The sequence below is a fragment of the Dryas octopetala genome, chromosome 1, assembly GCF_963921425.1.
Source record: "Dryas octopetala chromosome 1, drDryOcto1.1, whole genome shotgun sequence".
In the NCBI taxonomy this organism is placed as follows: domain Eukaryota; kingdom Viridiplantae; phylum Streptophyta; class Magnoliopsida; order Rosales; family Rosaceae; genus Dryas; species Dryas octopetala.
Genome location: NC_141366.1, coordinates 7902538 through 7929943, shown reverse-complemented (window position 1 = coordinate 7929943; position 27406 = coordinate 7902538). Strand labels below are relative to the sequence as shown.

The following is a 27406-nucleotide window of genomic DNA, read 5'->3' as shown; positions in this document are numbered from 1 at the left end:
TAGTGTATTACCAAGTGGTAATGTTCCATTGCATTTACTTATAAACAGGAAATAAATTAAGTAATTAATTGAGATTAGAGACGACCTGGTGATGTGAACACTGGACAGGAACATTGGAATTAAATTAAGACAACATACAGATAAGTATGACAGTATGAGGAGGACTGAGAAATTAATTTCTTAAGAATTACATTATGCAAGTGCGAGTCAAACAAGGCCTCAGTGAAGTCACTGCTCGTGCTGGCCAATTTGCGCGTGCCGACACTTGTTGACCGATTATTAGCAAGTCGAGTTCCAAGTGGGACCCAATTCACCATGAATACTAGTCTACTACCTACTACCTCATGAATAGACCCAATTCACACGCATACTAGTCTTGAGTCTTCCTTCCATTATTGATCCATATGGATCAATAATTCAATATGAATTAGACCAAAAAAAAAACTCGAAATATGAATGCAAAAGCCATGAGGCCCTATAAGACCATGCATGCTAGCACTTGTACTTCTCACAAGCAAGCAAATACAAACAATTCAAAATTTGATTTCCTCTTACTAGCTAGCTAGAAGGAAAGGAATTAATTAAGTACGTAGTAGCTAGTACTTACTGGTGCATGCATAGGCCAGCCATGGCCTTACATGGGAGCTGTATTCTGCAACTCTGTTTGTTAATATTAGCAGCAGCAGCAGCAGCGGTAGCAGCTGCTCAAGCCGAGCCGTCTCTGGTCAAGCCTGGGTGCACTAATTACCAGTGTGGTGGTCTCACAATCCCATATCCATTTGGCATAGGTGAGGCCTGTTACCTGGGACCAAAATTCAACATCACCTGTAACGAAACCACAAAATCAGCATACTGGACGGACTTTGCCGAATTTTCGGTGTATGGTGATATCAGTATTACTGGCTTTTCCCTTGATGAGGGTGAGTTGAACATAACGCAGAATGTAGTCCGCAGTTGTGCGGGTCCGGAAGAAGTCCAAGGCAAATGGTTGGTGCTGCCTTCTCTTTATACCCTCTCTACCAAGAACCAGTTCTTTACCCTTGGATGTGACGATATGTCAATTTTCCAAGGTCACCTCGTAAACCCAGACTCAGGCGAAAACACGTCCATAGCAGGGTACGGTGTCACCTTGTGTGACAAAGTTCTTGGTAACGTTTTTAGCGACTCTTGCTCGGGCTATGGGTGTTCCCAACATGACATCCCTAGTGGAATGCAAAATTTCACGATTAGTTTGAGTGCCAGGGCTTTGGGTGACAGCAGCAGTAATGAATCGGCTAAATGGTACTCTGACTATCCGTGCAGCTACTCCTTCATTGTGGACCCAGCCAACTTCACATTTGCAGGCCATGCAAGCTTTGAACAACTCAACAAAACAACCCAGCTTCCGGCCATTGTTAATTGGGTAATTGAGGGTGATATCCCGTGCTCCAATAATTCATGCACCAACCGCACCTGCACCAACCAGACCATCCCGGATGGTCCGTCTGGTTACATTTGCCACTGCCTGGAAGGCTACAAAGGGAACCCATACCTCCCTGATGGTTGCCAAGGTCAGTGATCAATCTATACACATATCCACACACACGCATAACCTATATATAACATATATGTATGTAAGAAGCCGTTTATGTACAAACGTACGCACGTTTGCTCTTCGTATATATTTATATGAGTTTTCCTTTCATAATTAATTTTCAGATGAAGATGAGTGTCTGTCTACAAACTTCTGCCAGAATGGAGTCTGCAAAAATACACCCGGTAATTACACTTGTTCATGTAAAAGTGGGTACAGAAACGAAGACGACCCGAGGAAATGCAGCAAATATAAGGGATCAAAAAAGCTGAAGATTTCAGTGGGTATGTACTATAGCTACCTAACTATTTACATATTAACATGCATATATGCACCCTATATATTTATATATATCATTATAGCTAATTAGTTGAACACCGAAACCATGCCATGAGAAATATAGAGCACACAAGTCGTACTACGTACATGTATAGTTATTCATGAGTTTCAAAACAAAAAGTAGACAGAAAATAATAAAGGAATTGAAATAGATGAGTACTTGCCTGCTTGCTAAAACAGATCTAAATGAGAAAAGGTCAAACAGTTTGTCTAAGAAAAAACAGTAATATTATATATGTCATTGAATACAAAGGAGTACTGCATCTAAAACTCCATTTTTGCGCTCCAAAATTTTTTGCCAACAAAAAGCTAAGAACCCAAAATTCTCGTAATCTTTTTTCTTAGAAAGAAAAATTATATAACCATCTTTCAGATTTTCATTATAGTTAGCTAGATTGTTTGTTGCCAACTAGATTGTTTGTTAGCTAGTTTTGCGGTCCCACGACTTTATATATTAATTTGTAGATACAATATTGTTAAATTATTAGCACATAGGCACATTAACATCCCGACAAATATGAACATAATTTAATATTAATATACCTACAAACATATTCATAATAACATAATAGTGTACGTACCTACAACTATATGTTGGTAAATATATTGATGCACATACATGATACATATATTAGGCCCCTTCCGTTGAAGTATACTTCATCTTAAACATGATGAGATATGATTTATGAGACCTACTTTATATTGTAATTTGATGATCGAAGTCGTCTATTTTATAAATCTTTATACAATAATCATCATTATAAAAAATTAGGTAAAACATTTTAGCCGACCAAGTGTGAATAAAAAATTTCATTGAAATACATATAGTCTATATATGACTTTTCAAACCTTTGAAGCTCAAAAAGAAACATTATATAACAAAGCCAATATATGTTTCTCTTTTAAACTAATCTACTTCCAGGGCGCCGGCGCCAGAAGTTTTTTTCTGGAGGGGCCAAAAATTCAAAAATATTAAGTGGAGGGGGGGCATTATATAATTTTTTTTCTCAAGATTTTCAGATAAATTATAAATTTTTTCTAAAATTTTCTAAAATATGTATAGAGCTATACGTGAGTTGGGGCCTAGAGCCACCTCAGGGCCACATGTAGCTTTGCCCCGTCTACTTCTGACATCCAACCCCAAGATATTATATAGAAGTGCATAAATAATTAATCTATATTAATCAAATTTGGTTATGATTTCTTTTTGTGCAGGTGTCCTTGCGAGCTTCTTTGTTTTACTGATTATAATTTTTTGGATATATTGCGGAATGAAGAGAAGAAAGTTCCTGAGACTCAAAGACATGTACTTTAAACAAAATGGTGGCTTACATTTAAAACAACAATTGGCTAGTTACAATGGAACTGTTGCGACAACAGCCAGAATTTTTACTGAAGAAGAGCTTAAGAAGGCCACACACAATTACCAAGAAAAAATTGGTGAAGGAGCTTATGGAACAGTTTACAAAGGAAAACTGTCAGATGGAACAGATGTTGCCATAAAGAAGTCCAAAGTTAATGCCCCCCCAGCCCAAAGTAATCAGTTTGTTAATGAGGTGATTGTTCTTTCTGAAATCAACCACAGAAATGTGGTGAGGCTCTTGGGTTGTTGTTTGGAGACTCCAACGCCCATATTGGTTTACCAGTACGTCAGCAATGGGACACTTTATGATCACATTCATAAAAAAGTGGGCAAAGACGGACCACGGCCACCACTCTCGTTGGAGAAACGATTGAATATAGCAGCAGGTACTGCAGATGCACTAGCATACTTACACTACTCTACTTCCTTGCAAATCATACACCGAGATGTGAAAGCAACAAACATACTATTAGACAAGGATTACACGGCGAAAATGTCAGACTTTGGAGCTTCACGATTGGTTCCTGAAGATCAAGATCAGCTATCAACTTTAGTGCAAGGCACACTAGGATATTTAGACCCTGAATATCTTCAGTCAAACACTCTAACAGAAAAAAGTGATGTCTATAGCTTTGGAGTTGTGCTAGCAGAGCTACTAACAAGCACACAGGCACTTTCTTTCGAAAAGCCTGAGGCAGAAAGAAACTTAGCAAACTTCTTTGTTTGTTCGATGGAAGAGGGTAGTTTGGGTAAAATTCTTGACGCTGAAATAGTCAAGGAGGGGAACTTTGAGTTGGTGCAAAAAGTGGCGGATTTGACAAAAAGATGTTTGAGGTTAAAAGGGGGGGAAAGGCCTTCCATGAAAGTTGTATCCACGGAGCTCGAGGGATTAATTGAAGATATGGAGAAGCATGCAGAAAAGGTTGATTACAAACGATCTCCCAAAGAGACTGACCACTTGCTTGGATCACCTAATTTAAATGCTTACGTTGTGGATGTGAAAGGTGAAGGTGATGTTGGTGGTTCGAGTAGTATTCCAACCAGTACTCTCGAGTACGACAGAAGCATGCAAACTCAGGCCCAAACATTAAAGCCTAATGATGCTGGCCGATAATTAGTTCATTTATCCCTTACTAGGGATCTCGTATTGAGTTGTAGTTAATTTATTTCATTTGAGTTAGTGTGTCTCCTAAAATAAAAGTATGTAAGCATACATACGTACTGCTGTAATGTGGGTCGTAAACATTGTGTGATATTTTTCTTCTTGATGAAATAAATTTGTGTATGTATTTTGTGCTTGTACAAATACTAGATCTCTGTCCTGTTTAAAGTTGCTCTTATATACTTATGTTATGATCGAGTTTGTAAGGTTCTTCGTTGCAGGAGTGAACGACGACCCCCATTGTTGACGTCGTCGGTCAAGTTGAGGCTAAGAAGCATGAGAGCGACATGGTTGCCGTGCTTCTTGGGGTGGTCACTGTCAACAGGGTACAGAAGGTATTCGGTGAAATTGCTGGTGTTGAGGATTATTCGGGTGGCTTTGTCGCTGGAGACATAGAAGAGGGCGAAGCGTTTTGGGTCATTTATGATATTGATGTCGAAGCCTTTGGATGCTTCGTGGTTTGCCCACAATGAGATTACTCCAACAATCGACGATGAGTGAAAGGAAACGGATGATGATGATGATGTGGAGAGATGGGTTGTTTTTGTTTTTGCTGGTCCTTCATGGATGAAGGGTTGGAAGAGGGATTGTTGGTGCTCCATAGGCAGAGTGTACGTATAATATATGAGCATGAAAGACGTGAGCACTTGATGGATAAGAAACAAAAGCACCAAGAATTTTCAATAATGCAATGAAGCAAATTGATCAAATGATCAGAGGCTTCTAAATGTTTTGGCCCTCATCCCATGTGCTAATATTCTATGATAATTCAAAGTGCTGCATATATATACCTTATGGGTTCCTCAGTTTCAAACTTTCAATTCAATTCAGATCCGCATAAATTGGATTAAATCCATCGGTTTAAGAGTATTGGATTCATTTCAAAAAAACAAGAGTATTGGAATAAATTTTGAACACCCGGGCTGATAAACTTGTTGGGCTAGATTCAGTGAATCTCAAACAACTATAAGGCCTAGAGAAGAAAACAGCAAGCCAAGAGGCCCAAAGAAAGACAAGATGGAGCCCAAACATCCAACTCACAGAGATGGAGGGCGGATAAAACAAAGAAAAGACTTGCTGGAAATAGAGATCGACTATGTCACTCCCTTTCCACTCCCCGTTAATTAATCGAGTCCACTCTCTCCCTCTCATTCTTCTCCAGTCAATCTCCCTCTGCTATTGCCGATCATCATCTAGTTTTCCTCTTGGAATTTTCGTGTTTATATTGCCCTCCAACCAAATTACACAGAGAATATATGATACAATTAAGATCACAGACGTCATTTTCAGATGTTCAATTCCAAATTTTTCACTTAATAGCGTAAGGTTTCTATCTCTATAGCTAACTTAGTAAAGTTTAGGTTTTTTTTTTTTTTTTTTACTTGAACTGCATCTGTACAATTTGGTTTTTCTTGATTTTTATCTTTCAGTGGGTGTGGGTGCTATGTGTATTATTTTGTAAAGTAAAATACCATCCGGGTCTTCAAATCTTTTGGCCTTTGCTGCTTTGATAAGAGAAGTGGTCTATAGTAGTTGATAAGTTAAGTCTGAGGTGATAGGGGGAATGACCATTATAACTCTTTTCTTGATAGTACTGTTCTATTATCATGACTGTTCTCTGTTACAACTGGTTTATTTTTGTGGTTTCCTCCCTGATATGCAGGTGTCTAGATGACAAAATTATAATGGTCTTTTAGTTTCTTATGTTTTTTACTGCCATCAATGAGGATATATGCTACTTATGGAATGGAAAGCTTATTTGGCATCTTTATTGTTGATTCTAATAAGAATTTGCACAAGCAGTGATTTTGAATTTCAGACATGTTCTTAAACTACCAGCAAAAAATGGGTTATAATTTGTTGTATGCTTATGTCTTTGACTGCCATAATCTAGTCAAAATAAAATGTTTAACATGTATGAAACCATAAATTACATAGTCAAAGCAGATACATGAACCAGTGTGCTGGCAATCTCAATTCAGGGACTGCTTGTAAAGGGGTCTGCATATAGCTTACTAAACCTGGCTTCTCTGACATGTCAATGTCGTTGGGATTGACCACCCCTTCAGGCAAGGCCTAATTTATAGGATCCCGCTTGCCTTTACCGTTCTCTGCCTTTTGTCAAATATTGAGCATTCAATTAATCCAATGGTTGAGAATACACAATCCAGTTAGGATAAGTTTTTTCTTTTAAACGGATTACTCCTCTGCCTTCACTTAAGAAGAGGTCTTGCCTGTTCTTTCTCCTCTTTTTTTTTGTTTTTTTCCCATTTTATTACTTCACCCACAACAACCACCCATGGCAGAATCTCAGCCACAATATCCACCTCTTTCTCCTCTTTGTGATAAATTATGATTCAGGTTTTACCCATGTTATTGTTACTTGTAATAATATTTTATGCACCACCAAACACTTTGATACATTGTCATTCATTGATTTTAGAGCTATAATGTTTCTAATTATAAAGAGAAAGTTTTAATGACGTTGGTGGTCTTAACTATTTCTATTGATAACAATAAGTTATTGTGTTATATTCAGTTAAAGTATAATCTGGGAGTGTCTAATTTCTCATGATCAGGCTATCAAGTCTCAAGGAACTGCTAAACTAAAAGGTGGAAAGGTCATGATGTTGGTGGTTCTAGTAATATTACAACCGGTACTCTCGAGTACGACAGAAGTATGAGCCCAAATATTAAAGCCTAATGATGCTGGCGATAATTAGTTCACTTGTCCAGTTGTCCCTTACTTGGGATCTCATATTAAATTGTAGTTAATTTGTTGTATTTGAGTGAGTGTGTGCCTCTTAAAATAAAAATAAAAATAAAAATATGTGAGCAAACATATTTACTGGTGTAATGTGTGTCGTAAATGTTGTGTAGTATTTTTCTTCTTGATGAAATGTTGTGTATGTTTTTAATTTGTTCTTGTACAAATTACTAGTTCTCTGCCCTGTAAAAGGGTTAATTCCTCTTCAAGGTTTTTATTTTTGATAGTCTTCCAGCTGTTAATTTTCTTCCTTAACAAGTATCAATCTTGATTTAATGCATGTGGACTTACCTTATTTTTCTTCTGTTATATTATGGTAAGTTTTAATACATATCTATCCTGCAACCTTCAAAGTAATTTGTTAATTAAGAACCTTTTTTTATAAGTCATTTAAAAGTTATCCGACAACTTCAAAGTAATTTAGCAAATATGATTATTATTATTTTTTTCATCAATTATGGTCAATGAGATTTGAACTCAAAATCTAGCTCCTCCCTCAAAGAATATTCGAATCATAAAAAAACTCATTACAAACAGATTATGTGAGTTTCAATTCCATTTTTTTTCCTGTGGGTTCTAATTTGACCTAAGTGTTAGATTCCGGTGATGGGTCTCAAAAACTATGTGATCATTTGATGAGTCACGGATTCACCTATGGTCCAGCCCTCATACTCTTATGGAACAACAATTGAAAGTGTATACATATTAACTAAATCATCTTTTTTAAAATATCTGGTATGCTATGTTATTAAATTGAGAATTAAAAATATATATTCAAAAATTATCCTATTTAAACAATGGTTTGATTTATAATCCAACAACACGACAATCTAGTTTCTTTCGAATTAAAACAAGGCTTATTCACACTATTATCCCCTGTAAGATACACTTTTTTTTATTTTGGCCCTTGAAACTTAAATCCTCTCAGTTTGCCACCTGAACTTCACACAATTATTGCAAATGACCCTATGCCGTCAACTGTGTCAATTTTTTCGTTAAAATAGCTGACGTGACACTTATATGGCATGAGTGAGACCATTTTTTAGTTATGTAAGATCCATGTGAAAAAAAATAATAAAAAATAATTTTTAAAACTAAAAAATAATAAGATCCATGTCAATTTTTTATAATTTTTTTTGTCCACATGAATCTTACCTAACTAGAAAAGGGTATCACTCATGCCATATAAGTGCCACGTCAGCTTTTTTAACAGAAAAATTGACAGAGTTGACGGCATAGAGTCTTTTGCAATAACTGTGTGAAGTTCAGGTGGTAAATTGAGAGGATTTAAGTTTCATAGAGCAATGTGAAAAAAAGTGTATCTTACAGATAATACTGTGAATAATCTTAAAGCAAAACTTCTTTACTGACATCATGATATCATCCCATCTGTTCCATAACAACCTAGATATAAAAAAATAAAAAATTAAAAAAAAATTAAAAAAAAAAAAGAAAAAGAAAAAAGAGAAAGGTTCCTGAAATATCGAAAATAGAAAGTTATCATCTTGCTTTCAAAAAGTGATCGATATTAGAGTAGCAACAGTAGAAAGTGGTTACTTTTTTGCTTTGGTAATGCATGATGTTAGTGAAGTCACATCGTGACTTAAACAGACAAGTGACAAGTGAGTAAAGATGAGTAAGAAATTTTCCCTCTACTGCCCCATAAATAGATCCAATTCACAGGCATACCTGTCTTAACTCTTAAGTCTTCCTTCAATTCACAGGCATACCTCATACTCTTGTAGAACAACAATAGAAAGAACATACTAACTTTTTTTTGTTTTTTTTTGGGCAAGAGGATGTAATATAAAGCCCAGCACGGGCAGAAAGGGAACAAACATGCTATCAAATTGAGAACTAAATCTCTTATAGGATATATGAGATACTATGCATGCTATCAAATTGAGAACTAGGAATGTAATCTAACAGTCGAAGTTGACCCAAAAATTCATAATTATGGTCTTATGGGTTCCGGTTTTTTTCAAAATAGTTGCAATAATATCAATCAATCATGCATTCATGCATGATAGGTGGACTCAGCAAAACTTCTCTGCTGACGTCATGATATCATCCAATCTGATCCACAAGGACCACAACAGCCTAGCAAAAAAACAAAGGTTCCTGGAATATCAAAAGTAGAATGTTAATTATCATCTTGCTTTTGATTAAAAAGTGATATTGGAGTAGTGGCTAAAAAAAACAGTGATATCGTAGTACCAAAAGTAGAAAGTAGGTACTTTTTAATTTGCTTTGGTGATGCATGATGTTAGTGAAGTCAGCATCGTGACTAACGTGGAAGGAGAAAATTACATTAAAAGACAAGTGAGGGCTATTTTGGTATGGCCTTTTAAAAAACGTTAATTTTCGGTAAGGCTTATGCTCAAGTAGCGAATTTGGAAGCGCACACAATTTTTTAAGTATTATTATTTGGTTTACTCCTTAAAGTAATTCAAATTCTCACATTACTCCTAATGTCTTTTTCGTCTTATTTTATTTTCTGAAATTAATTTTTGTACATTACTTTACATTTTTATTAATCTAAAAACACTTTATACATTTTAAAAAGCAGTACAAAATGGACCATGAGTAAAGATGAGGAATAAATTTTCCTCTACTACCCCATGAGTTGACCCAATTCACACGCATACCAGTCTCTCGTCTTCCTTCCATTATTGATCCATATCGACCAATAATTTAATATGCCTACAGATAAGGCCAGGCTTGCTTGCTAGTTGCTACCAACTCGATATATGAATGCATGAGCCATAAGGCCCCATACAAGACCATACTGCAGGCTAGCACTTATACTTCTCTCAAGCAAGCAAAAATATATACAATTCAAAATTTGTAGTACGGTACTAGCTCTAGATTTCCACTTACTAGCCAGCTAGAAGGAAAGGAATTAATTAAGTACGTAGTACGTAGTACTTACTGGTGCATGCATAGGCCAGCCATGGCCTTACATGGGAGCTGTATTCTGCAACTTTGTCTGTTAATATTAGCTGCAGCAGCAGCAGCGGTAGTAGCTGCTCAAGCCGAGCCGTCTATGGCCAAGCCTGGCTGCACTGATTACCAATGTGGTAATCTCACAATCCCATATCCATTTGGCATAGGTGAGGCTTGTTACCTGCGACCAGAATTCAACATCACTTGTAACGAAACCACCAAATCAGCATACTGGACGGCCCTTGCTGGTAATAACAGTATCACTGGCTTTTCCCTTGAGGGTGAGTTGCACATAATGCAGAACGTAGTCCAAGACTGTTATCATCGATCGACGATCATAGGCGATTCACTGCTGCTGCCTCGTCCTTATACCCTCTCTGACAAGAACAAGTTCTTTACCCTTGGATGTGGCTATGTATCAATTTTCCAAGGTGACCTCGCACACCCAGGCCCAGGCCAAAACAAGACCATCGCTGGGTTGGGCATCACCATGTGTTCTTCTGAACTTGGCAATACACCTTCCGACTCTTGCTCTGGCCTTGGGTGTGACCAAAAGGACATCCCTAGTGGAATGCAAAATTTTACGATCGTTTTGGCTTCCTTGTATTCCAGCATAAGGTCCTCTAATCTGTGCAGCTACTCCTTCATTGTGGACCCAACCAACTTCACATACTCCGGCAATAAAAGCTTTGAACAACTCAAAAAAACAATCCAGCTTCCGGCCATTGTTAAATGGGTAATTGAGGGTGATATCCCGTGTTCGAAAAATTCATGCACCAACCGCACCTGCGTCAACAAGATCATCAAGGATGGTCCGTCTGGTTACATTTGCAAGTGCCTGGAAGGATACCAAGGGAACCCATACCTCCCTCATGGTTGCCAAGGTCTGTGAACGATCGATACACATATCCACACACATATCTTATATATCTGAACAGGCCTCTATTATGTATACGCAGTGCCGGAGCCACATAGGCACCAGGGGGAACACAGAACACCCCACCCCACCTCTAATTAATTGATTTTTTTTATTTCTCTATTATTTTTGTTAATATATTATGACATATTTTCTAAATAATTATTTTTGACAAAAAATGAAATAGTTTATTGTGTCGCATGTGTAAATCCAAGTGAATCATTAAAAATTTTTTTTAATGGTAAAAGTTGATCTGTCTTGCTCATTTTATAAAAAAATTTATATTTTTATTAGAAATACTTAATGATTAATAAACTTAAGAATAAGTTAATTTTCTTGAATTTTTTGTTTGAGAAAGTAATTTTAATTATGCAAAGATGATTTTTTATTATTTTTTATTATGAATGTTCTGAGAAAAACGATTATACATTCAAAACTATAAAATATTATATAACATTCTTAAAATTTGAAAACTTGTAGAAGGAAAAATATTATACTTACAACACACAAAAAATTATTAATCAACACTAAATATTTTGCGTGTTCAAAAAATTTATATAATGCCCCCCTTGATGAAGATCTTGCTCCGCCACCGTGTATATATATTTTGGTTAGATACGTATATATGTTAAACATATAAGTTTGTTGTGGTTGCAGCTGGAAATTCAGGTTTAAAAATAGGGATTTAATTAATATGATTGATCTGTGATATATATATATATATATATATGGATTTTCCTTTCTTAATTTTCAGATAAAAATGAGTGCCTGCCTGAAGACCCCTGCAAGCATGGAATCTGCATAAATACACCCGGAAATTACACTTGTAAATGTAATAGTGGGTACAGAAACGAAGACGACCCGAGGAAATGCAGCAAATATGAGGGAGCAAAGAAGCTGAAGATTTTATTAGGTATGTACTAGCTAGCTACCTAACTATGTACATATTAATATGCACATATGCACCCTATATATCATTATTTTTTTTAGAAGAATATATCATTATAGCTAATTATTTCAACACCGAAACCATGAGAAATATACAGCACACAAGTCGTACTACATGTACAGTTATTCATGATTTTCAAAACAAAAAGTAGACAAAAAATAATAACGGAACTGAAATAGATGAGTACTTGCATGCTTGTTAAACCAGATCTAAATGAGAAAAGGTCAAACAGTTTGTCTAAGAAAACACAGTAGGACGCGGATCCGTTGCCGACTTCTGCACTTTTTTTTTTTTTAGCAAATTATACCAAGTTACGTATTTCAAGTATACCCTCTATTTCAACTTGGTACCTCAAATTTAAAATGTATGTTGCATTTCGATACCTTAACTTTCATTTCGTGACAATCACATATCTTCATCAAGTTTTCCGTCTCGCCAAGTTTTTCGTCTAGAGTCGTTAACGGCCTATGTGACATATTAATGTGGTTTTAAAAAATGCCACATAGACAAAAAAAATTAATAAACTTTTAAAAATAAAATAATTGAAAAAAAAAACACAAAAAAAACAAAAAAAAATTTCTGCAAGTTCACCCCCAACCCGCAGCCCACCTCCCTCCCCACCATCTCCACCCTCACTTGCAAATAAAAAAACCAAACCCAGATTCAGCCCCAACCCAAAACCCTCCCCTCCCTCCCAGCCACCCACCCCGACGTCGAACCTGTTGGAAGTAAAGCTTCCACTGATTCTCGGGTCTGATCTTAGCATAGCAGTTGAATGATGCTGATGTGGTATTTTAGTTAATTCATTAAAGTGATGTAATAGAGTATGACAGATGGCATTTTGTAATTGATTAAGTGTGTGTGTGGAGTGAGTGAGGTAATAGGCTCACGCATTCCTTTCAGTTTTGTAACAGAATTGCTTTCATTAATATAAGATCACACCCTGAACGTGAGTAAGCAAGTGAGCTACTCCATTCTTACACAGCTCTGTTTCTTTTCTTCCAAAAATGTCTCTAAGAAATCAGTAAATCAACAGAACCCACCACCAACGGCAACCCCTCACCTGCAAAAAACAAAAAAATCAACACAAATCAACAGTAAACCACCACTCCGCCGCCGAACAACACTCCAAAACCACCAGTCACCACCCGAGACCCACCCCAAACTGAGATCAACCCCAACATCACATACACTCGCCGACCCAATCTAAGCCCATCCCCCTTGCGCCCCCCAGCCACCCATCTTCCCTCCCTCAACCTCATTTTCTCATCTCCAATGGCATCGGATCTCCCAGCGCTGCGCGATGGGGAAGAAGGAGGAGATGATGGAGTTGTCGCGATCTTGACGGAGCTGTTGGAGCCGATGAAGAATGAGGAAAACATGATGGACTGCGTCATTGGGGTCTCTCTGAGATTGGATCTCGGCAGAGGGGTGGGTGGCTGGGAGGGAGTGGAAGGTTGTGGGTTGGGGTGGCTGCGGAAGCCAGAGCTTCTCTGACGACTTCTTCGAGAGGATCAGACGACGATGAAGAGGAGCTGTGAGGCTGCTGGGTGGGGAGGGAGGGGTTGCTCGGGTTGGGAAATGTAACGGAACTAACGGTGCGTCCCACATTAAGATATTGTAGTTTCAGAAATTTGTAGCAGAAACTAGGAGAAATATATATCTATCAGACATAGAAGTTTCATGGATATATTACTCAATAAACATAACCATTCATTTCCAGCCACTCTTAATTCACCTTCAAAAAATGTAGATCTTAAGATATGTAATTCTCTTTTAAACTAATCTACTTTTGACATCCAACCCCAAGATAATATATAGAATTACATAGATAGTTAATCTAAAAAAATCTAATTTGTGATTTAAATTTGTGCAGGTGTCCTTGGGGGTTTATTTGTTTTACTGATTGTAATTTTTTGGATTTATTGCGGAATGAAGAAAAGAAAGTTCCTGAGACTGAAAGACATGCACTTTAAACAAAACGGTGGCTTACATTTAAAACAACATCTGGCTAGTTACAATGGAAGGACCACAGCCAGAATCTTTACTGAAGAAGAACTTAAGAAGGCCACACACAATTACCAAGAAAAAATTGGTGAAGGAGCTTATGGAACAATTTACAAAGGAAGGCTATCAAATGGAACAGATGTTGCCATAAAGAAGTCCAAAGTTAATGCCCCCCCAGCCCAAAGTAATCAGTTTGTTAATGAGGTGATTGTTCTTTCTGAAATCAACCACAGAAATGTGGTGAGGCTCTTGGGTTGTTGTTTGGAGACTCCATCGCCCATATTGGTTTACGAGTACGTCAGCAATGGCACTCTTTATGATCACATTCATAAAAAAGAGGGCAAAGACGGACCACGGCCACCACTCTCATTGGAGAAACGATTGAATATAGCAGCAGGTACTGCAGATGCACTAGCATACTTACACTACACTAGTTCCTTGCAAATCATACACCGAGATGTGAAAGCAACAAACATACTATTAGACAAGGATTACATGGCGAAAGTGTCGGACTTTGGAGCTTCACGATTGGTTCCTGAAGATCAAGATCAACTATCAACTTTAGTGCAAGGGACACTCGGATACTTAGACCCTGAATATCTTCAGTCAAACACTCTGACAGAAAAGAGTGATGTCTATAGCTTTGGAGTTGTGCTAGCAGAGCTACTAACAAGCACACATGCACTATCTTTCACAAAGCCTGAGGCAGAGAGAAACCTAGCAAACTTCTTTGTTTGTTCGGTGGAAGAGGGTCGTTTGGATCAAATTCTTGATGCTGAAATAGTCAAGGAGGGAAACTCTGAGTTGGTCCAAAAAGTGGCGGATCTGACAAAAAGATGTTTGAGGTTAAAAGGGGCGGAAAGGCCTTCCATGAAAGTAGTATCCATGGAGCTCGAGAGATTGATTGAAGATATGGAGAAGCATGCAAAAAAGGCTGATTACAAACGATCTCCTAAAGAGACTGACCACTTGCATGGGTCACCTAAATTCAATGCTGATGGTGTGGATATGAAAGGTGAAGTTGATGCTGGTGGTTCGAGTAGTATTGCAACCGGTAGTCTTGAGTACGACAGAAGCATGCAAACTCAAGCCCAAACATTAAAGCCTAATGATGCTGGCCGATAATTAGTTCACTTGTCCCTTACTAGGGATCACGTATTGAATATATTCTAGTTAATTTGTTTCATACTGCTGTAATGTAATGTAACTGAGTGTGCCTCCTAAAATAAAAGTATGTGAGCGTTCATATGCTGTAATGTGGATTGTAAACGTTGTGTGGTATTTTTCTTCTTGATGAAATTAAGATGTGTATGTTTTTTGTGCTTATATACTTAATTATGTTTTGAATTTAGAATTTTACTTTATTAATTAAAATCTACATGTTCTTTCCTTCATTTTGGCTCATTTGGCAAGTGAGGGATATATATGAGCCGACCAAAGCCAAATATTAAGGTGGTAATGCTATCGTCTCATATATTTTTTCATTCTATAATACATTATCAGACGATCTGTAATTGATTGGTACAAATACGTGAACTAAATTATGTACTTCCATCAAATTTATATGGACAAATTAACAAGTAAACAAATTTGACTTGAAATATATGCTGATTAAATTAATGTTTACTAGCTTAATAAAACACATGAAGCCTAAAGGCAAAATACAATTGTTAGTCTTGACAATAGAAGACCCCAAGTCTTCCTTATAATTCCAAACATTCTTGGCTTTCACATTACGTAGGGTCACACATTGAAAACTAAATCATCTGCTACTATAATGGTCATTGGTCAAGCAACATTGTTGTTTAGTGAGACTATATTTGCTACCATATGTTTCAGAATGTTATCTTAATTTATTTATGACTAATAATAGTCATCATATAAAAGGTATCCATCACACAGGACGAGTGATTGTAAAGTGAGAATAGAATCATCAAAAGGTTCCTCAGTTTCAAACTTTCAATACAATTCAGACCAACACATGCAAATTGGATTAAATCCATCTGTTTAAGAGTATTGGATTCATGGCAAAAAATAAAAATAAAAATAAAGAGTATTAGATTAAATTTTGAACACCCTGTTGGGCTAGATTCAGTGACTATCTAAGCAATGGTCTGATTTACAATCTAACAACATGACTATTGTGAGAAAAATTACTAATCGAAGTTGACCCAGAAATTCATAATCATGGCCGGGTTCTGGTTTCTTTCCAAAGAGTTGCAATAATATCAATCAATAATGCATTATAGGCGAGCTCAGCAAAACTTACGTCATGATGTCATCCAATCTGTGATCCACAATAGATTAAAAAAAAAAAAAAGGTTCCTGGAATATTGAAAGTAGAAAGTTCTCATCTTGCATCCAATTAAAAATTGATATTGGAGTTAGCAACAGTAGAAAGTAGTTACTTTTTTGCTTTGGTGATGCATGATGTTAGTGAAGTGATCGACTCAGCATCTTGACTAAAACGTGGACTGAGAAAATTACATTAGCAGACAAGTGAGTAAAGCTGAGGAAGAAATTTTCCCTCTACTACCCCATGAATAGACCCAATTCACACGCATGACATTCGGGTGAGAAAAAATTACCGGACGAAGTTGACCTAAAGATTTCATAATCATGGGTTCTGGTTTATTTCAAAATAGTTACAATAATATCACTCAATCATGCATGTGGTTTAGTTACAATAACATTGGCTCTAAACCACAAACACATGATCTAAACAAGATTGGCCCCTCAAGCATGTGGTGTGCCTCTCGCTTGGATCTATACGTGCTAAATCAAATTTTCCTTCAAGTGTTCATTCACACGCCTATTCTAATTAAATTGCGACGGACATTCTCCTCAGGTAAAGATGATGGAGGCCGGCCCACCTTGTATGCTTGGTTCCACGCCGTTATACTCTGATTCTACCTTTCTAATCGCCTCTTCCACGTTAAACTCCTCTTAAGCTAGATCATCCTGCTATCGTTCATCATCGACAATTATATTGTGCAGTATTATGCACGCTTTTTTCATGATGTAACTCATATCATCCATATCCCAATAATAAGCGGGTCATTAACTCTAGCACAGTGAGGGCTTCCTTGGTCCTCTCCAAGCAAAGAGAGTCTATTACATTGAACCCAAAACAATTAGAGCAGGCCCAAGAGCACAAAATAGTGCACTACAAAGTAAGTGCAAATGGTAGAAAGAGCAAAAGACTTGAGAGCTGCACTGCATGTGCATCCCCTTCTGAGTCAATGGCGAAGACTTGAGTCAATGAGTCTTGACCCCTCTCTCTCTCTCTCTCTCTCTCTCTCTCTCTCTCTCTCTCTCTCTCTCTCTCTCTCTCTCTCTCTCTCTCTCTCTCTCGGAGAATCTGGCAGAACCACGTACATGTAGGTGAAAAGAAAATCCTATGAGGTCTCTTTGAGTACCTACGTGACTTGACTCTTGATGAGTCTGGATATATTTTTTGAAGTCATGCATTGAACTTAGATGTGAGATGGATAATTCTAACAATTGCAAGAGTATAGATTAAGATGGTACTGGAATGGAACACTATTAGAATAGACTACTTACGTACGTAGTAAAGTAAAGTCGAAAATTTGTAAATATAATAAAATTTAAATACAAAATTTAAAGTAATTTTATTTTTTGATGCATCAATGAGTGATAGTAATGGTGGCAACAATAATTTGTAGTGACTGATTTAAATCCACTTGGTTCTCCTGCTCCTACTTGCCAGTCTCCAAAAATAAATACTTAAGCATTCAGTACTAGTTATGCTCCAAGTTAGTTTAAATGCATATTACTTTTGATGGGTCTAAAAAACTATGCGATCGTTTGATCATGAGTGAAAACTATGGGTCTCAAAAACTATATGATGGTTTGATGAGTCACGGGTCCACCCATGGTCCAACCCTCATACAGTCATACTCTTATATATATATGGAACAACAATCGAAGGGATATACATATATACTTACTACATCATCTCTTACCAAAAATTTATAATCATAGGTTCCGGTTTCTTTCAAAATAGTTGCAATAATATCAATCAATAATGCATTATAGGCGAGCTCAGCAAAACTTACGTCATGATGTCATCCAATCTGTGATCCACAATAGATTATTTTTTAACAAAAAAGGTTCCTGGAATATTGAAAGTAGAAAGTTATCAACTTATCATCTTGCTTTCAATTAAAAATTGATATTAGAGTAGCAACAGTAGAAAGCAGTTACTTTTTTGCTTTGGTGATGCATGATGTTAGTGAAGCGATGGACTCAGCATCTTGACTAAAACGTGGACTGAGAATTACATTAACAGACAAGTGAGTAAAGATGAGGAAGAAATTTTCCCTCTACTACCCCATGAATAGACCCAATTCACACGCATGACATTCTGGTGAGAAAAAATTACCGGACGAAGTTGACCCAAAGATTTCATAATCATGGGTTCTGGTTTCTTTCAAATAGTTACAATAATATCACTCAATCACGCAGGATAGGTGAGCTTAGCAAAACTTACGTCGATATCATCCAACCTGTGATCCATTCATCCACAATAGATTAAGAAATAAAAAGGTTTCTGAATATTGTAATTAAGTAGAAAGTTATCGTCGTGGCCAAAAAAAAAAAAAAAGTAGAAAGTTATCGTCTTGCTTTCAATCAAAAATTGATTTTGGAATAGCAACAGTGAAAAGTAGTTACTTTTATGCTTTGGTGATCGATGATGTTAGTGAAGTCACATCGTGACTTAAAACGTGGACAAGTTGAGTGAGAAAATTACATTAACAGACAGTGTGCAAAGATGAGGAAGAAATTTTCCCTCTACTACCCCATGAATTGACGCATTTCACACGCACGTCTTGAGTCTTCCTTCCATTATTGTTCCATGTCGATCAATACTTCAATATGCCTACAAATAAAAAGGCCAGGCTTGCTTGTTAGTTTCTACCACTTACTTTACTCATAAAACTTGGCCAATACTAGTAGTAGGCTAACATTTTTACTCTTACTAGAAGGAATTAAGTGGTTGTTGATCATGGCCTTACAAGGGGCAAACTTGTTTGCTGACGTCATGATGTCATCCAATCTGTAATCCACAACAGCTTAGCTAAACACAAAAAGAGGTTCCTGGAATATCAGAAGTAGAAAGTGAAATTGGAGTAGCAAACGTCAAAAGTAGTTACTTTTTTGTTTCTTTTTTTGACCGCTGTTACTTTTTTGCTTTGGTGATGCAAGATGTTAGTGAAGTGAGCATCGTGACTTAAATGTAGACCGAGAAAATTACATTAAAAGACAAGAGAAAGCGGTTATGTTCAATCCAGCTTATGTTAATATAAAATTTTATAAAAATCAAAAGTTTTTATATTCTACGTATATTTTGGAGTCAATTTTATTTTAAAACATATATTTAAATTTATATTAGTGTATGACATATATTTACGGTTTGTGTTATTATGAGACAAATTGTTCGTTTCGTTAATAACTTTGTCTAATAAGGGATAATATGGTATTTTCATGTATATTTTTTTTAGACAAAAAAATTAAATAAATTTTAATTTTATTTCTAACTTAAAAGGGCAGGGGGTGGATCCTTCTTTTTTTTTTTTTTTTTTTTTTTTTTTCTTTTTAGTTTTAATTTTAATTTTTTTAATATATTAAGGTCAGTTGTCAATTTTGTGTGTAGTACATGGTCTATTTTTAACAAAATTGTTGACAAAGATAACGATTTATCCTACAATAATACAAACTGTAAATATGTATTTTAAACTAACAGAAACTTAAACCTGTGTCCCAAAATAAGATTGACTCTAAAATACATGTCCTGAATGAAAAATTTTCCCTTATAAAAATTCTAACTGCTTCATGCAAAAATACTTGAAAATACTGTCTAAAAGACTCACTTAAAAGTATTTTTATAAATTAAAAATACTTTTATTTATTTTTTATAAATACAATCAAAAGCGTTTTTACTAATTCAGCAAAACCGACCCTCAATAAAGATGTAGAAGAAATTTTCCTCTGCTACCCCCATGAGGTGACCCAATTCACACGCATATACCAGTCTCTCGTCTTCCTTCCTTTATTGTTCCACATAGATCAATAATTGTTCTGAGAAAAATACATTAACAGACAAGCGAGGAGATGAGGAAGAAACTTCCCCTCTACTTTATTTACCCCATGAGTTGACCAATTCACACGCATAACGTACAGCAGAGTCTTCTACAATAAAAGGCCAGGCTTGCTTGGTAGTTGCTACCACTTACTTTACTCATAATAAACTTGGCTAGGCCAATTAATACGATAGAAAGAATTCAAGTACGTGGTTGTCATGGCCTTACATGGGAGGATTATGCTTATCTTGCAACTCTCTTTGCTAATGCTAGCAGCAGCTGAAGCCCTACCTCAATTGGCCAAGCCTAACTGCCCAACCCACTGTGGTAATCTCACAATTCCATATCCATTTGGCATAGGTGATGGTTGTTTCCTGCCACAGAGAAAACACTTTGGTATTGTTTGTGATGATTCCACTGACCCCCCAAAAGCAATCTGGGCCGCCAGTGTTGATATCCCTGTTACCAACATATCCCTGGAGGACGGTGAGTTGCAAATATTGCAGTACGTAGCCCGAGATTGTTATGACAAGCAGGGTGCGCCAACGGGCTCTAACAATAGAGCTTCGTTGCAGTCTCCTTTCATCATCTCTGACACCAAAAACAAATTCACGGCAGTTGGCTGCGACACAGATGCACGTGTTGTAGGCTACCGAGGGGAGGAAAGGTACGTAACCGGGTGCATAACCTATTGTGAGAGCCTTGACAGCGTTAACGACACCTCTTGCTCTGGTGTTGGGTGTTGCCAAACTTCCATCCCCAGTGGACTGCACAATCAAACTGTGAGCTTGGGTAGCTTCGCCAATCATACCGGGGGTATATGGGACTTTAACCCCTGCAGCTACGCCTTCATTGCACAAGAAGGCCACTTCAAATTCTCCACTGAAATCCTGAAAGAACTGGAGAGCATAGAGAAGCTTCCAATACTTCTTGATTGGGCAATTGGGAATGATTCCTCTTGTGATGAAGCTAAAAAGAGGAAGGATTTTATATGCAACGCAAATAGCGAGTGTGTCGACCCCCCAAATCGGAATGGTTACATATGCCGGTGCTCGCCAGGTTACCATGGAAACCCATATCTCCCAGAAGGTTGCCAAGGTGATCCATATTCTTTATACATACACACACATCTAATACTTGTATAAATGTGTACGCCTTAATTAAGTATTACATATATTGATCTGCTAACTGTTGCAGCTGGAAAAGCTCAAAATTGGGATTTCACCTTATAATATGATATTTCTTTTCTTTTCAGATATTAATGAGTGCGAGAAAGACCCCTGCGATACTGGGTCCACGTGCCAAAATAAACTTGGAAGTTTTTCTTGTAATTGTGACCATGGTTACAAAGAAAACAAAGGTTACACAGAGGACGGCAAGAATGGAACCAGGTGCACCAAAGACCACAATAATATCCCGCTTATCATTTCATTGGGTATGCATTATTTACATATTAATTAACATTTATTTATGATCATAGTCTAAATTTTTTTTTTTGGGAAGAGAGGGATCAAACTTGGGTGTAAATAATATATTCTACTTCTCATCCAACTAGCTATCCACTACTACAATACCTATCAAAGCCAACTAATATCATAAACTAATGTTTAAGTTAGTTTGTGTTATTCTCCAAACAGTGCACTATTTACTGTGGCTGACATGAGCCACCTAATTCCACTAAAACATAGTTACAACAGTTATAACTAAAATGAAAAATGGTTTCTGTGAGGGTTAAAGTTGTAAATATGTCATTATTTTGGCTATTGATATGTTGTGCCAACTAATATCTATCCGTTGGTGAATTGGTAGCCTTATGTTTTCTGACAACTCTCTCCTTCCTCACCATTGTTTTCAGACCGATCCCCCTTTTGTTTCCCTGTTAAACAACCAAATTTCATTCCAATACATGGTTAGTGAGAAGATAAATCCATAGCAACTTATGCTACCACCAATATGAGCTGCCGCCCACCTTGTAACTGATGAAGGAATTAACTAATTGCAGGCATCTGGCAGCGTGGGTTTGATTGGCAACTATTTCATGGGTAAGGTTTGTTAATGGCATCAACAGATGATTATTGGTTCCTAAACTAGTTGCTTACTGTGTGTAGCTCTATCATACCAGAAACTTTATCTTTTCACAACTGATGGAATTTATGGATTGTAAATTGGTTGTTTTCAGCAATTCCTCATACTATCTGGGAGGGTAACTGTGTTCGGTGCAATATAACCAAGGAACACTGCTTTCTCTGACTTGCCCAGTTTTTCTCCAAACTCTATTGTCATTATGCTTTTATTTAATTATTGACCTGTGAAATTTGTTTTTGGCTGAAAATTGTTTGTGGCTGAAATTTTTTTTTATGTGAAAACAAATATTGTAGTAAGTTAGATTGAATTACATTTTATAAAAATTCAAAAATATTGGTGTTTCAGAAAACTAGGATTGAGGACCGGTCCTCACTCTTGAGGACCGGACCTCCAGTAAACTCGTGTTTGTGTTTAAGGTTTGAGGACCGGACCTCACTAGTTGAGAACCGGACCTCCAGTAACTCGCTCTGAATTTCTGGGCTTAAGAACCGGTTCTCTCATTTGAGGACCGGACCTCCAGTAAGTTGCATTGAAATTTATGGACAAATCACTTATAATTTTTTTTGTCCTAACACTCAAACACACCTGATATGTTTTTTTTTTTCCTACTTAAATTTTTTCTCTCTCCTAACTCTCACATTTCTCTCTTCTCGATCTAGCTCTGTCTGTGGTCTCTCTCTTCCCTCTCCCAGCACCGATCATCTTCTCCGGCGAGAACTCTCTCGTCCGGCAGCCGATGGCGACAGGACCACTCCCAAAATCTTCCTCTCTCCCTCCTCTCTCTCATCATCACAGCATATATGAGTCAAGTCAAAGACGTACTCTCACTCTCAGCTCTCACTTAGTCACTCGCGAGTCGCGATCTCCCATTTCCAGAAACACCCAGCTAGTACCCAGTCGCGATCTCTCTCGATCTCACTCTCGAACTCTCGATCTTGCCTCTATCCCAGTCTCGAGACCACCCACACCCACACCCACGAGGCTCGATCTCACTCTCGATATCATCTCTCACTCTCATCTCTCCCAAAATCAAAAGGTATGTCTCATCTCTGAAATTTCAAATTAGGGATTTAGGGTTAGGGTTTTGATTTGAGGATTCAATGACTCACGAGTTAGGGGTTTGATTTAGGGTCTTCAATTACTGATTTTAGCTTATTCATTTATCTATATTTCTGATTGGTGGCTTAGCTTACTGTCTCTGAAATTTTGGGAGTTAGGATTTTTTTTATATTTGGGAATTGGGGTTTTGTGACTTTGTCAATGATGGGTTATGGTTTGGGTAGGCGTTTTGTTCTTAATTAATATCTTTTTACGAAATTGGATTATTCTACCCCTCTAAATCTTGATCTTATAGCAAACAAAATTTCGATCAAAAGCATGTTCATAAATGTGTGTGAACACAATGAGATGTTGATATATGCCCCAATCATGAATGTAAACAAATACTTATGTGGTGTGTATGCATATGGTTTCCACCAGGGTCTTATATTTGTAGGGGATAGCATTGATGGAAACAGAGCTTTGCTCCCCGAATGCTCAGTCAGGTAAGTTTTCTTGCATATTAATGCAGACCTGGCTTAGTTATTCTCTAATTAATTGCTTGCCTTAGATATTGGCAGCCATTGGCTTTAGATGTACATGTAATTTACATTTTTTTTAGTTAATCTATTTGACAAATTTGGTTATTTGATCCACTAAATATATTATGCTTACACTTCAATGCATTTATTTGCAGTACTTTGCTGTTAGGCAAGGCTAGTTACAAAGTTGTGAAAGACAACACTAATTGGCTTTCTAAAGCATACTATGGGAATTAGATGTTTATGGTTTACTGTTGTGTGGCATGTGAGGTAATTGTAACATGGTTTGTTTATCAACCTATTGCTTATATTTTCAATAGGTGTAGTTCCTGCTCTTAACTTGATTTGATTGTTTACTACATAGGTGCTTTATATAATCTATTTCTTAGCAGAGTGTTCCCAACCACAGCTTCAATGACCACTTCCAGTTTGTGATGCTCATAACCCCTCTGCTGCAAATATGTCCTATCGCGCGTGGTGGTTTTCTGAATGCTTCCTCCTCTCCAAATGAAGGCACAAGTCAGCACGGAAGGCTGTCAGCTGCTAGTGGGGGGAACTTTGCCTCTCGGAAGTGAAATGGTTGGTGATACTGCCAGAGAGGTGTGTGATAGCTAGACTTCAATATATCTGCTGCAGCACTTTTGTTTCTGAAACTTATTTTGGATAGTAACACTTGCTAATATATATTAGCTTGTTGGCCAAATATATAATACCAAGTGTACTTCTTTTAGGCATCCTAGTGTATGGTTGGTCAAGTCTGCTGTGTTGCTTTCATCAGGGATGAAACTTGCATTTTCAGGTTGTAATTAATGGTTGGTGTATGCAGACTTTTTAAGTAGTTGTTCATATTAGAGAAATGCTTTAGAGATAGTATTTGCAGCAGCAATGTTTGTAATTCCTCTGGCACTCATCAATATGAATATATGTTTATCCTTATGTTTGGAAAACAAGTTTCATTTGATTAGCTTCCCATTTGTTCTTTTTGGAATGTATGTTCTATGATGATTTTATTAGCCACAAAATCAATTCAGCAAATACAATAGTTTCAATGCAGCTTATTCAAGTAATGAATCCACTGTTTGTCATTAGTGTAACCATTTAATCAACCAATAATTTTTAGATTGCCATGTTTAACCAACTACTGCAGCAATGGTGAGAATCACTGTCAAACCAATCATCTTTGGTTTAATAAGGCATGGCTAATCAGTTTTTTATTATATATTTAGTTTCACTAAACCACCAACAAAAGTTTCTGTTAGTTGCTTAAGCCCTTGTCTACATCAATGTCAGATTTGATCTTTGCAGCCACCAAAACCTTGAGATTGGCATGTATTGAGTATTAGCCACCTCAATCTGTACAACTAACAGCTTATTAGAGGCTAGTTGGTGGCTAATAGCTTAAACAACTAAACATTAGTTGTTTAATGGAGTGAGGATACCCTTGAAATTGGTTGGCTTTGATAGGTATTGTAGTAGTGATCCCTAGCATAAATTTCTTTTGAACATATAGTTATGCAACCAAACTTTGTCTGCTTTAACACTTTATTCACATGAACTTTAGCTCATTTTTCACTTTACCATATAAATTTTTTTTAACTCAATTATAGCCAATCTAATACTCGGGTCCAATTGAAAATTACATCTTATCAAAGGATGGAAATCTAATTTCCTATTCTTAAAACGAAATACCGAAAAGAATGCATTGCAAGTGTAAATAAAAAATTTCATTGAAATACATAGTCATTTATATTGTCTATATATATCACTTTTCAAACCTATCAAGCTCAAAAAGAAAACATTAGATAACAAAGCCAAGATATGTTTCTCTTTTAAACTAATCTAATTCTGATCATGACATCCAACCCCCGTATATTATATAGAATTACATAAATAGTTAATCTACAAAAATCAAATTTGGTTATGATTTCAATTTGTGCAGGTGTCCTTGCGAGCTTCTTTGTTTTACTGATCGTAATTTTTTGGATATATTGCGGAATGAAGAAAAGAAAGTTCCTGAGACTCAAAGACATGTACTTTAAACAAAATGGTGGCTTACTATTAAAACAACATCTAGCTGGTTACAATGGAACTGTTGCGAAGTCCAAAGCCAGAATCTTTTCTGAAGAAGAACTTAAGAAGGCCACACACAATTACCAAGAAAAAATTGGTGAAGGAGCTTATGGAACAGTTTACAAAGGAAGGCTGTCAGATGGAACAGATGTTGCCATAAAGAAGTCCAAAGTTAATGCCCCCCCAGCCCAAAGGAATCAGTTTGTTAATGAGGTGATTGTTCTTTCTGAAATCAACCACAGAAATGTGGTGAGGCTTTTGGGTTGTTGTTTGGAGACTCCATCGCCCATATTGGTTTACGAGTACGTTGGCAATGGCACTTTTTATGATCACATTCATAAAAAAGAGGGCAAAGACGGACCACGGCCACCACTCTCGTTGGAGAAACGATTAAATATAGCAGCAGGTACTGCAGATGCACTAGCATACTTACACTACTCTACTTCCTTGCAAATCATACACCGAGATGTGAAAGCAACAAACATACTATTAGACAAGGATTACACGGCGAAAGTGTCGGACTTTGGAGCTTCACGATTGGTTCCTGAAGATCAAGATCAACTATCAACTTTAGTGCAAGGGACACTCGGATACTTAGACCCTGAATATCTTCAGTCAAACACTCTAACAGAAAAGAGTGATGTCTATAGCTTTGGAGTTGTGCTAGCAGAGCTTCTAACAAGCACACAGGCATTGTCTTTCGAAAAGCCTGAGGCAGAGAGAAACCTAGCAAACTTCTTTGTTTGTTCGGTGGAAGAGGGTCATTTGGGTCAAATTCTTGATGCTGAAATAGTCAAGGAGGGGAACTCTGAGTTGGTCCAAAAAGTGGTGGACCTTACAAAAAGATGTTTGAGGTTAAAAGGGAGGGAAAGACCTTCCATGAAAGTAGTATCCATGGAGCTCGAGGGATTAATTATAGATATGGAGAAGCATGCAGAAAAGGCTGATTACAAACAATCTCCCAAAGAGACTGACTACTTGCATGGGTCACCTAAATTAAATTCTGATGGTGTGGATGTGAAAAGTGAAGTTGATGTTGATGGTTCGAGTAGTATTGCAACCGGTAGTCTCGAGTACGACAGAAGCATGCAAACTCAGGCCCAAACATTAAAGTCTAATGATGCTGGCCGATAATTAGTTCACTTGTCCCTTAATTACTAGGGATCACATATTGAATTCTAGTTAATTTGTTTCTTTTGACTAAGTTTGCCTCCTAAAATAAAGTATGTGAGCATACATACTGCTGTAATTTGGGTCGTAAACGTTGTGTGGTACTTTTCTTTTTGATGAAATAAAGTTGTGTATGTTTTTTGTGCTTGTACAAATAGTACTAGATCTCTTATGTTATGAATCCAGGAATTTTACTTTATGAGTCAAAACTTTAAGAGGGGTACTAACATTTAAATTTCTAAAGTCATACAACTTAGTGATGTAATTTTTAAAAGAATGGTTCTATTTAAACCTCCTTATTTTCTCACTTAACCCCCTAAATGATCAATATACCGCTCATGTTAGCTATATGTGGTGTCCTAAAGTCAACACATA

At 36.9% G+C, this 27406-nt stretch overlaps 4 protein-coding genes across 6 annotated transcripts; all 4 read left to right on the top strand.

Moving 5' to 3' along the window:
* Window positions 1-540: 540 nt before the first annotated feature.
* On the top strand, window positions 541-4389 carry LOC147297262 (wall-associated receptor kinase 1-like). Its single transcript, XM_086252283.1, has 3 exons — window positions 541-1550; window positions 1699-1857; window positions 3128-4389. The coding sequence occupies exons 1-3, from the start codon at window positions 614-616 to the stop codon at window positions 4387-4389; spliced, it is 2358 nt and encodes a 785-aa protein (XP_086108409.1). The 5' UTR covers window positions 541-613.
* A 5569-nt stretch (window positions 4390-9958) lies between these two features.
* LOC147297261 (wall-associated receptor kinase 2-like) lies at window positions 9959-15350 on the top strand. The gene is made up of 3 exons (XM_086229309.1): window positions 9959-11034; window positions 11821-11979; window positions 13892-15350. The coding sequence occupies exons 1-3, from the start codon at window positions 10143-10145 to the stop codon at window positions 15145-15147; spliced, it is 2307 nt and encodes a 768-aa protein (XP_086085435.1). The 5' UTR covers window positions 9959-10142; the 3' UTR covers window positions 15148-15350.
* A 4921-nt stretch (window positions 15351-20271) lies between these two features.
* LOC147297259 (wall-associated receptor kinase 1-like) lies at window positions 20272-27178 on the top strand. Its single transcript, XM_086247743.1, has 3 exons — window positions 20272-21224; window positions 21382-21561; window positions 25731-27178. Exons 1-3 carry the CDS (start codon window positions 20345-20347, stop codon window positions 26993-26995), a joined length of 2325 nt encoding a protein of 774 aa, XP_086103869.1. The 5' UTR covers window positions 20272-20344; the 3' UTR covers window positions 26996-27178.
* Window positions 21712-24727, top strand: LOC147297260 (uncharacterized). 3 transcript variants are annotated; one of them, XM_086247755.1, is made up of 5 exons: window positions 21734-22168; window positions 22871-23247; window positions 23691-23755; window positions 23947-24061; window positions 24181-24727. In XM_086247755.1, exons 1-4 carry the CDS (start codon window positions 22165-22167, stop codon window positions 24026-24028), a joined length of 528 nt encoding a protein of 175 aa, XP_086103881.1. In that variant the 5' UTR covers window positions 21734-22164; the 3' UTR covers window positions 24029-24061; window positions 24181-24727. The 3 variants fall into 3 exon arrangements, 1 of the variants encoding a protein (XP_086103881.1); XR_015122885.1 differs by lacking the exon at window positions 22871-23247 and having other exon boundaries at window positions 21712-22168; window positions 24184-24727; XR_015122884.1 differs by having other exon boundaries at window positions 21717-22168; window positions 22306-23755; window positions 24184-24727.
* Window positions 27179-27406: the final 228 nt, after the last annotated feature.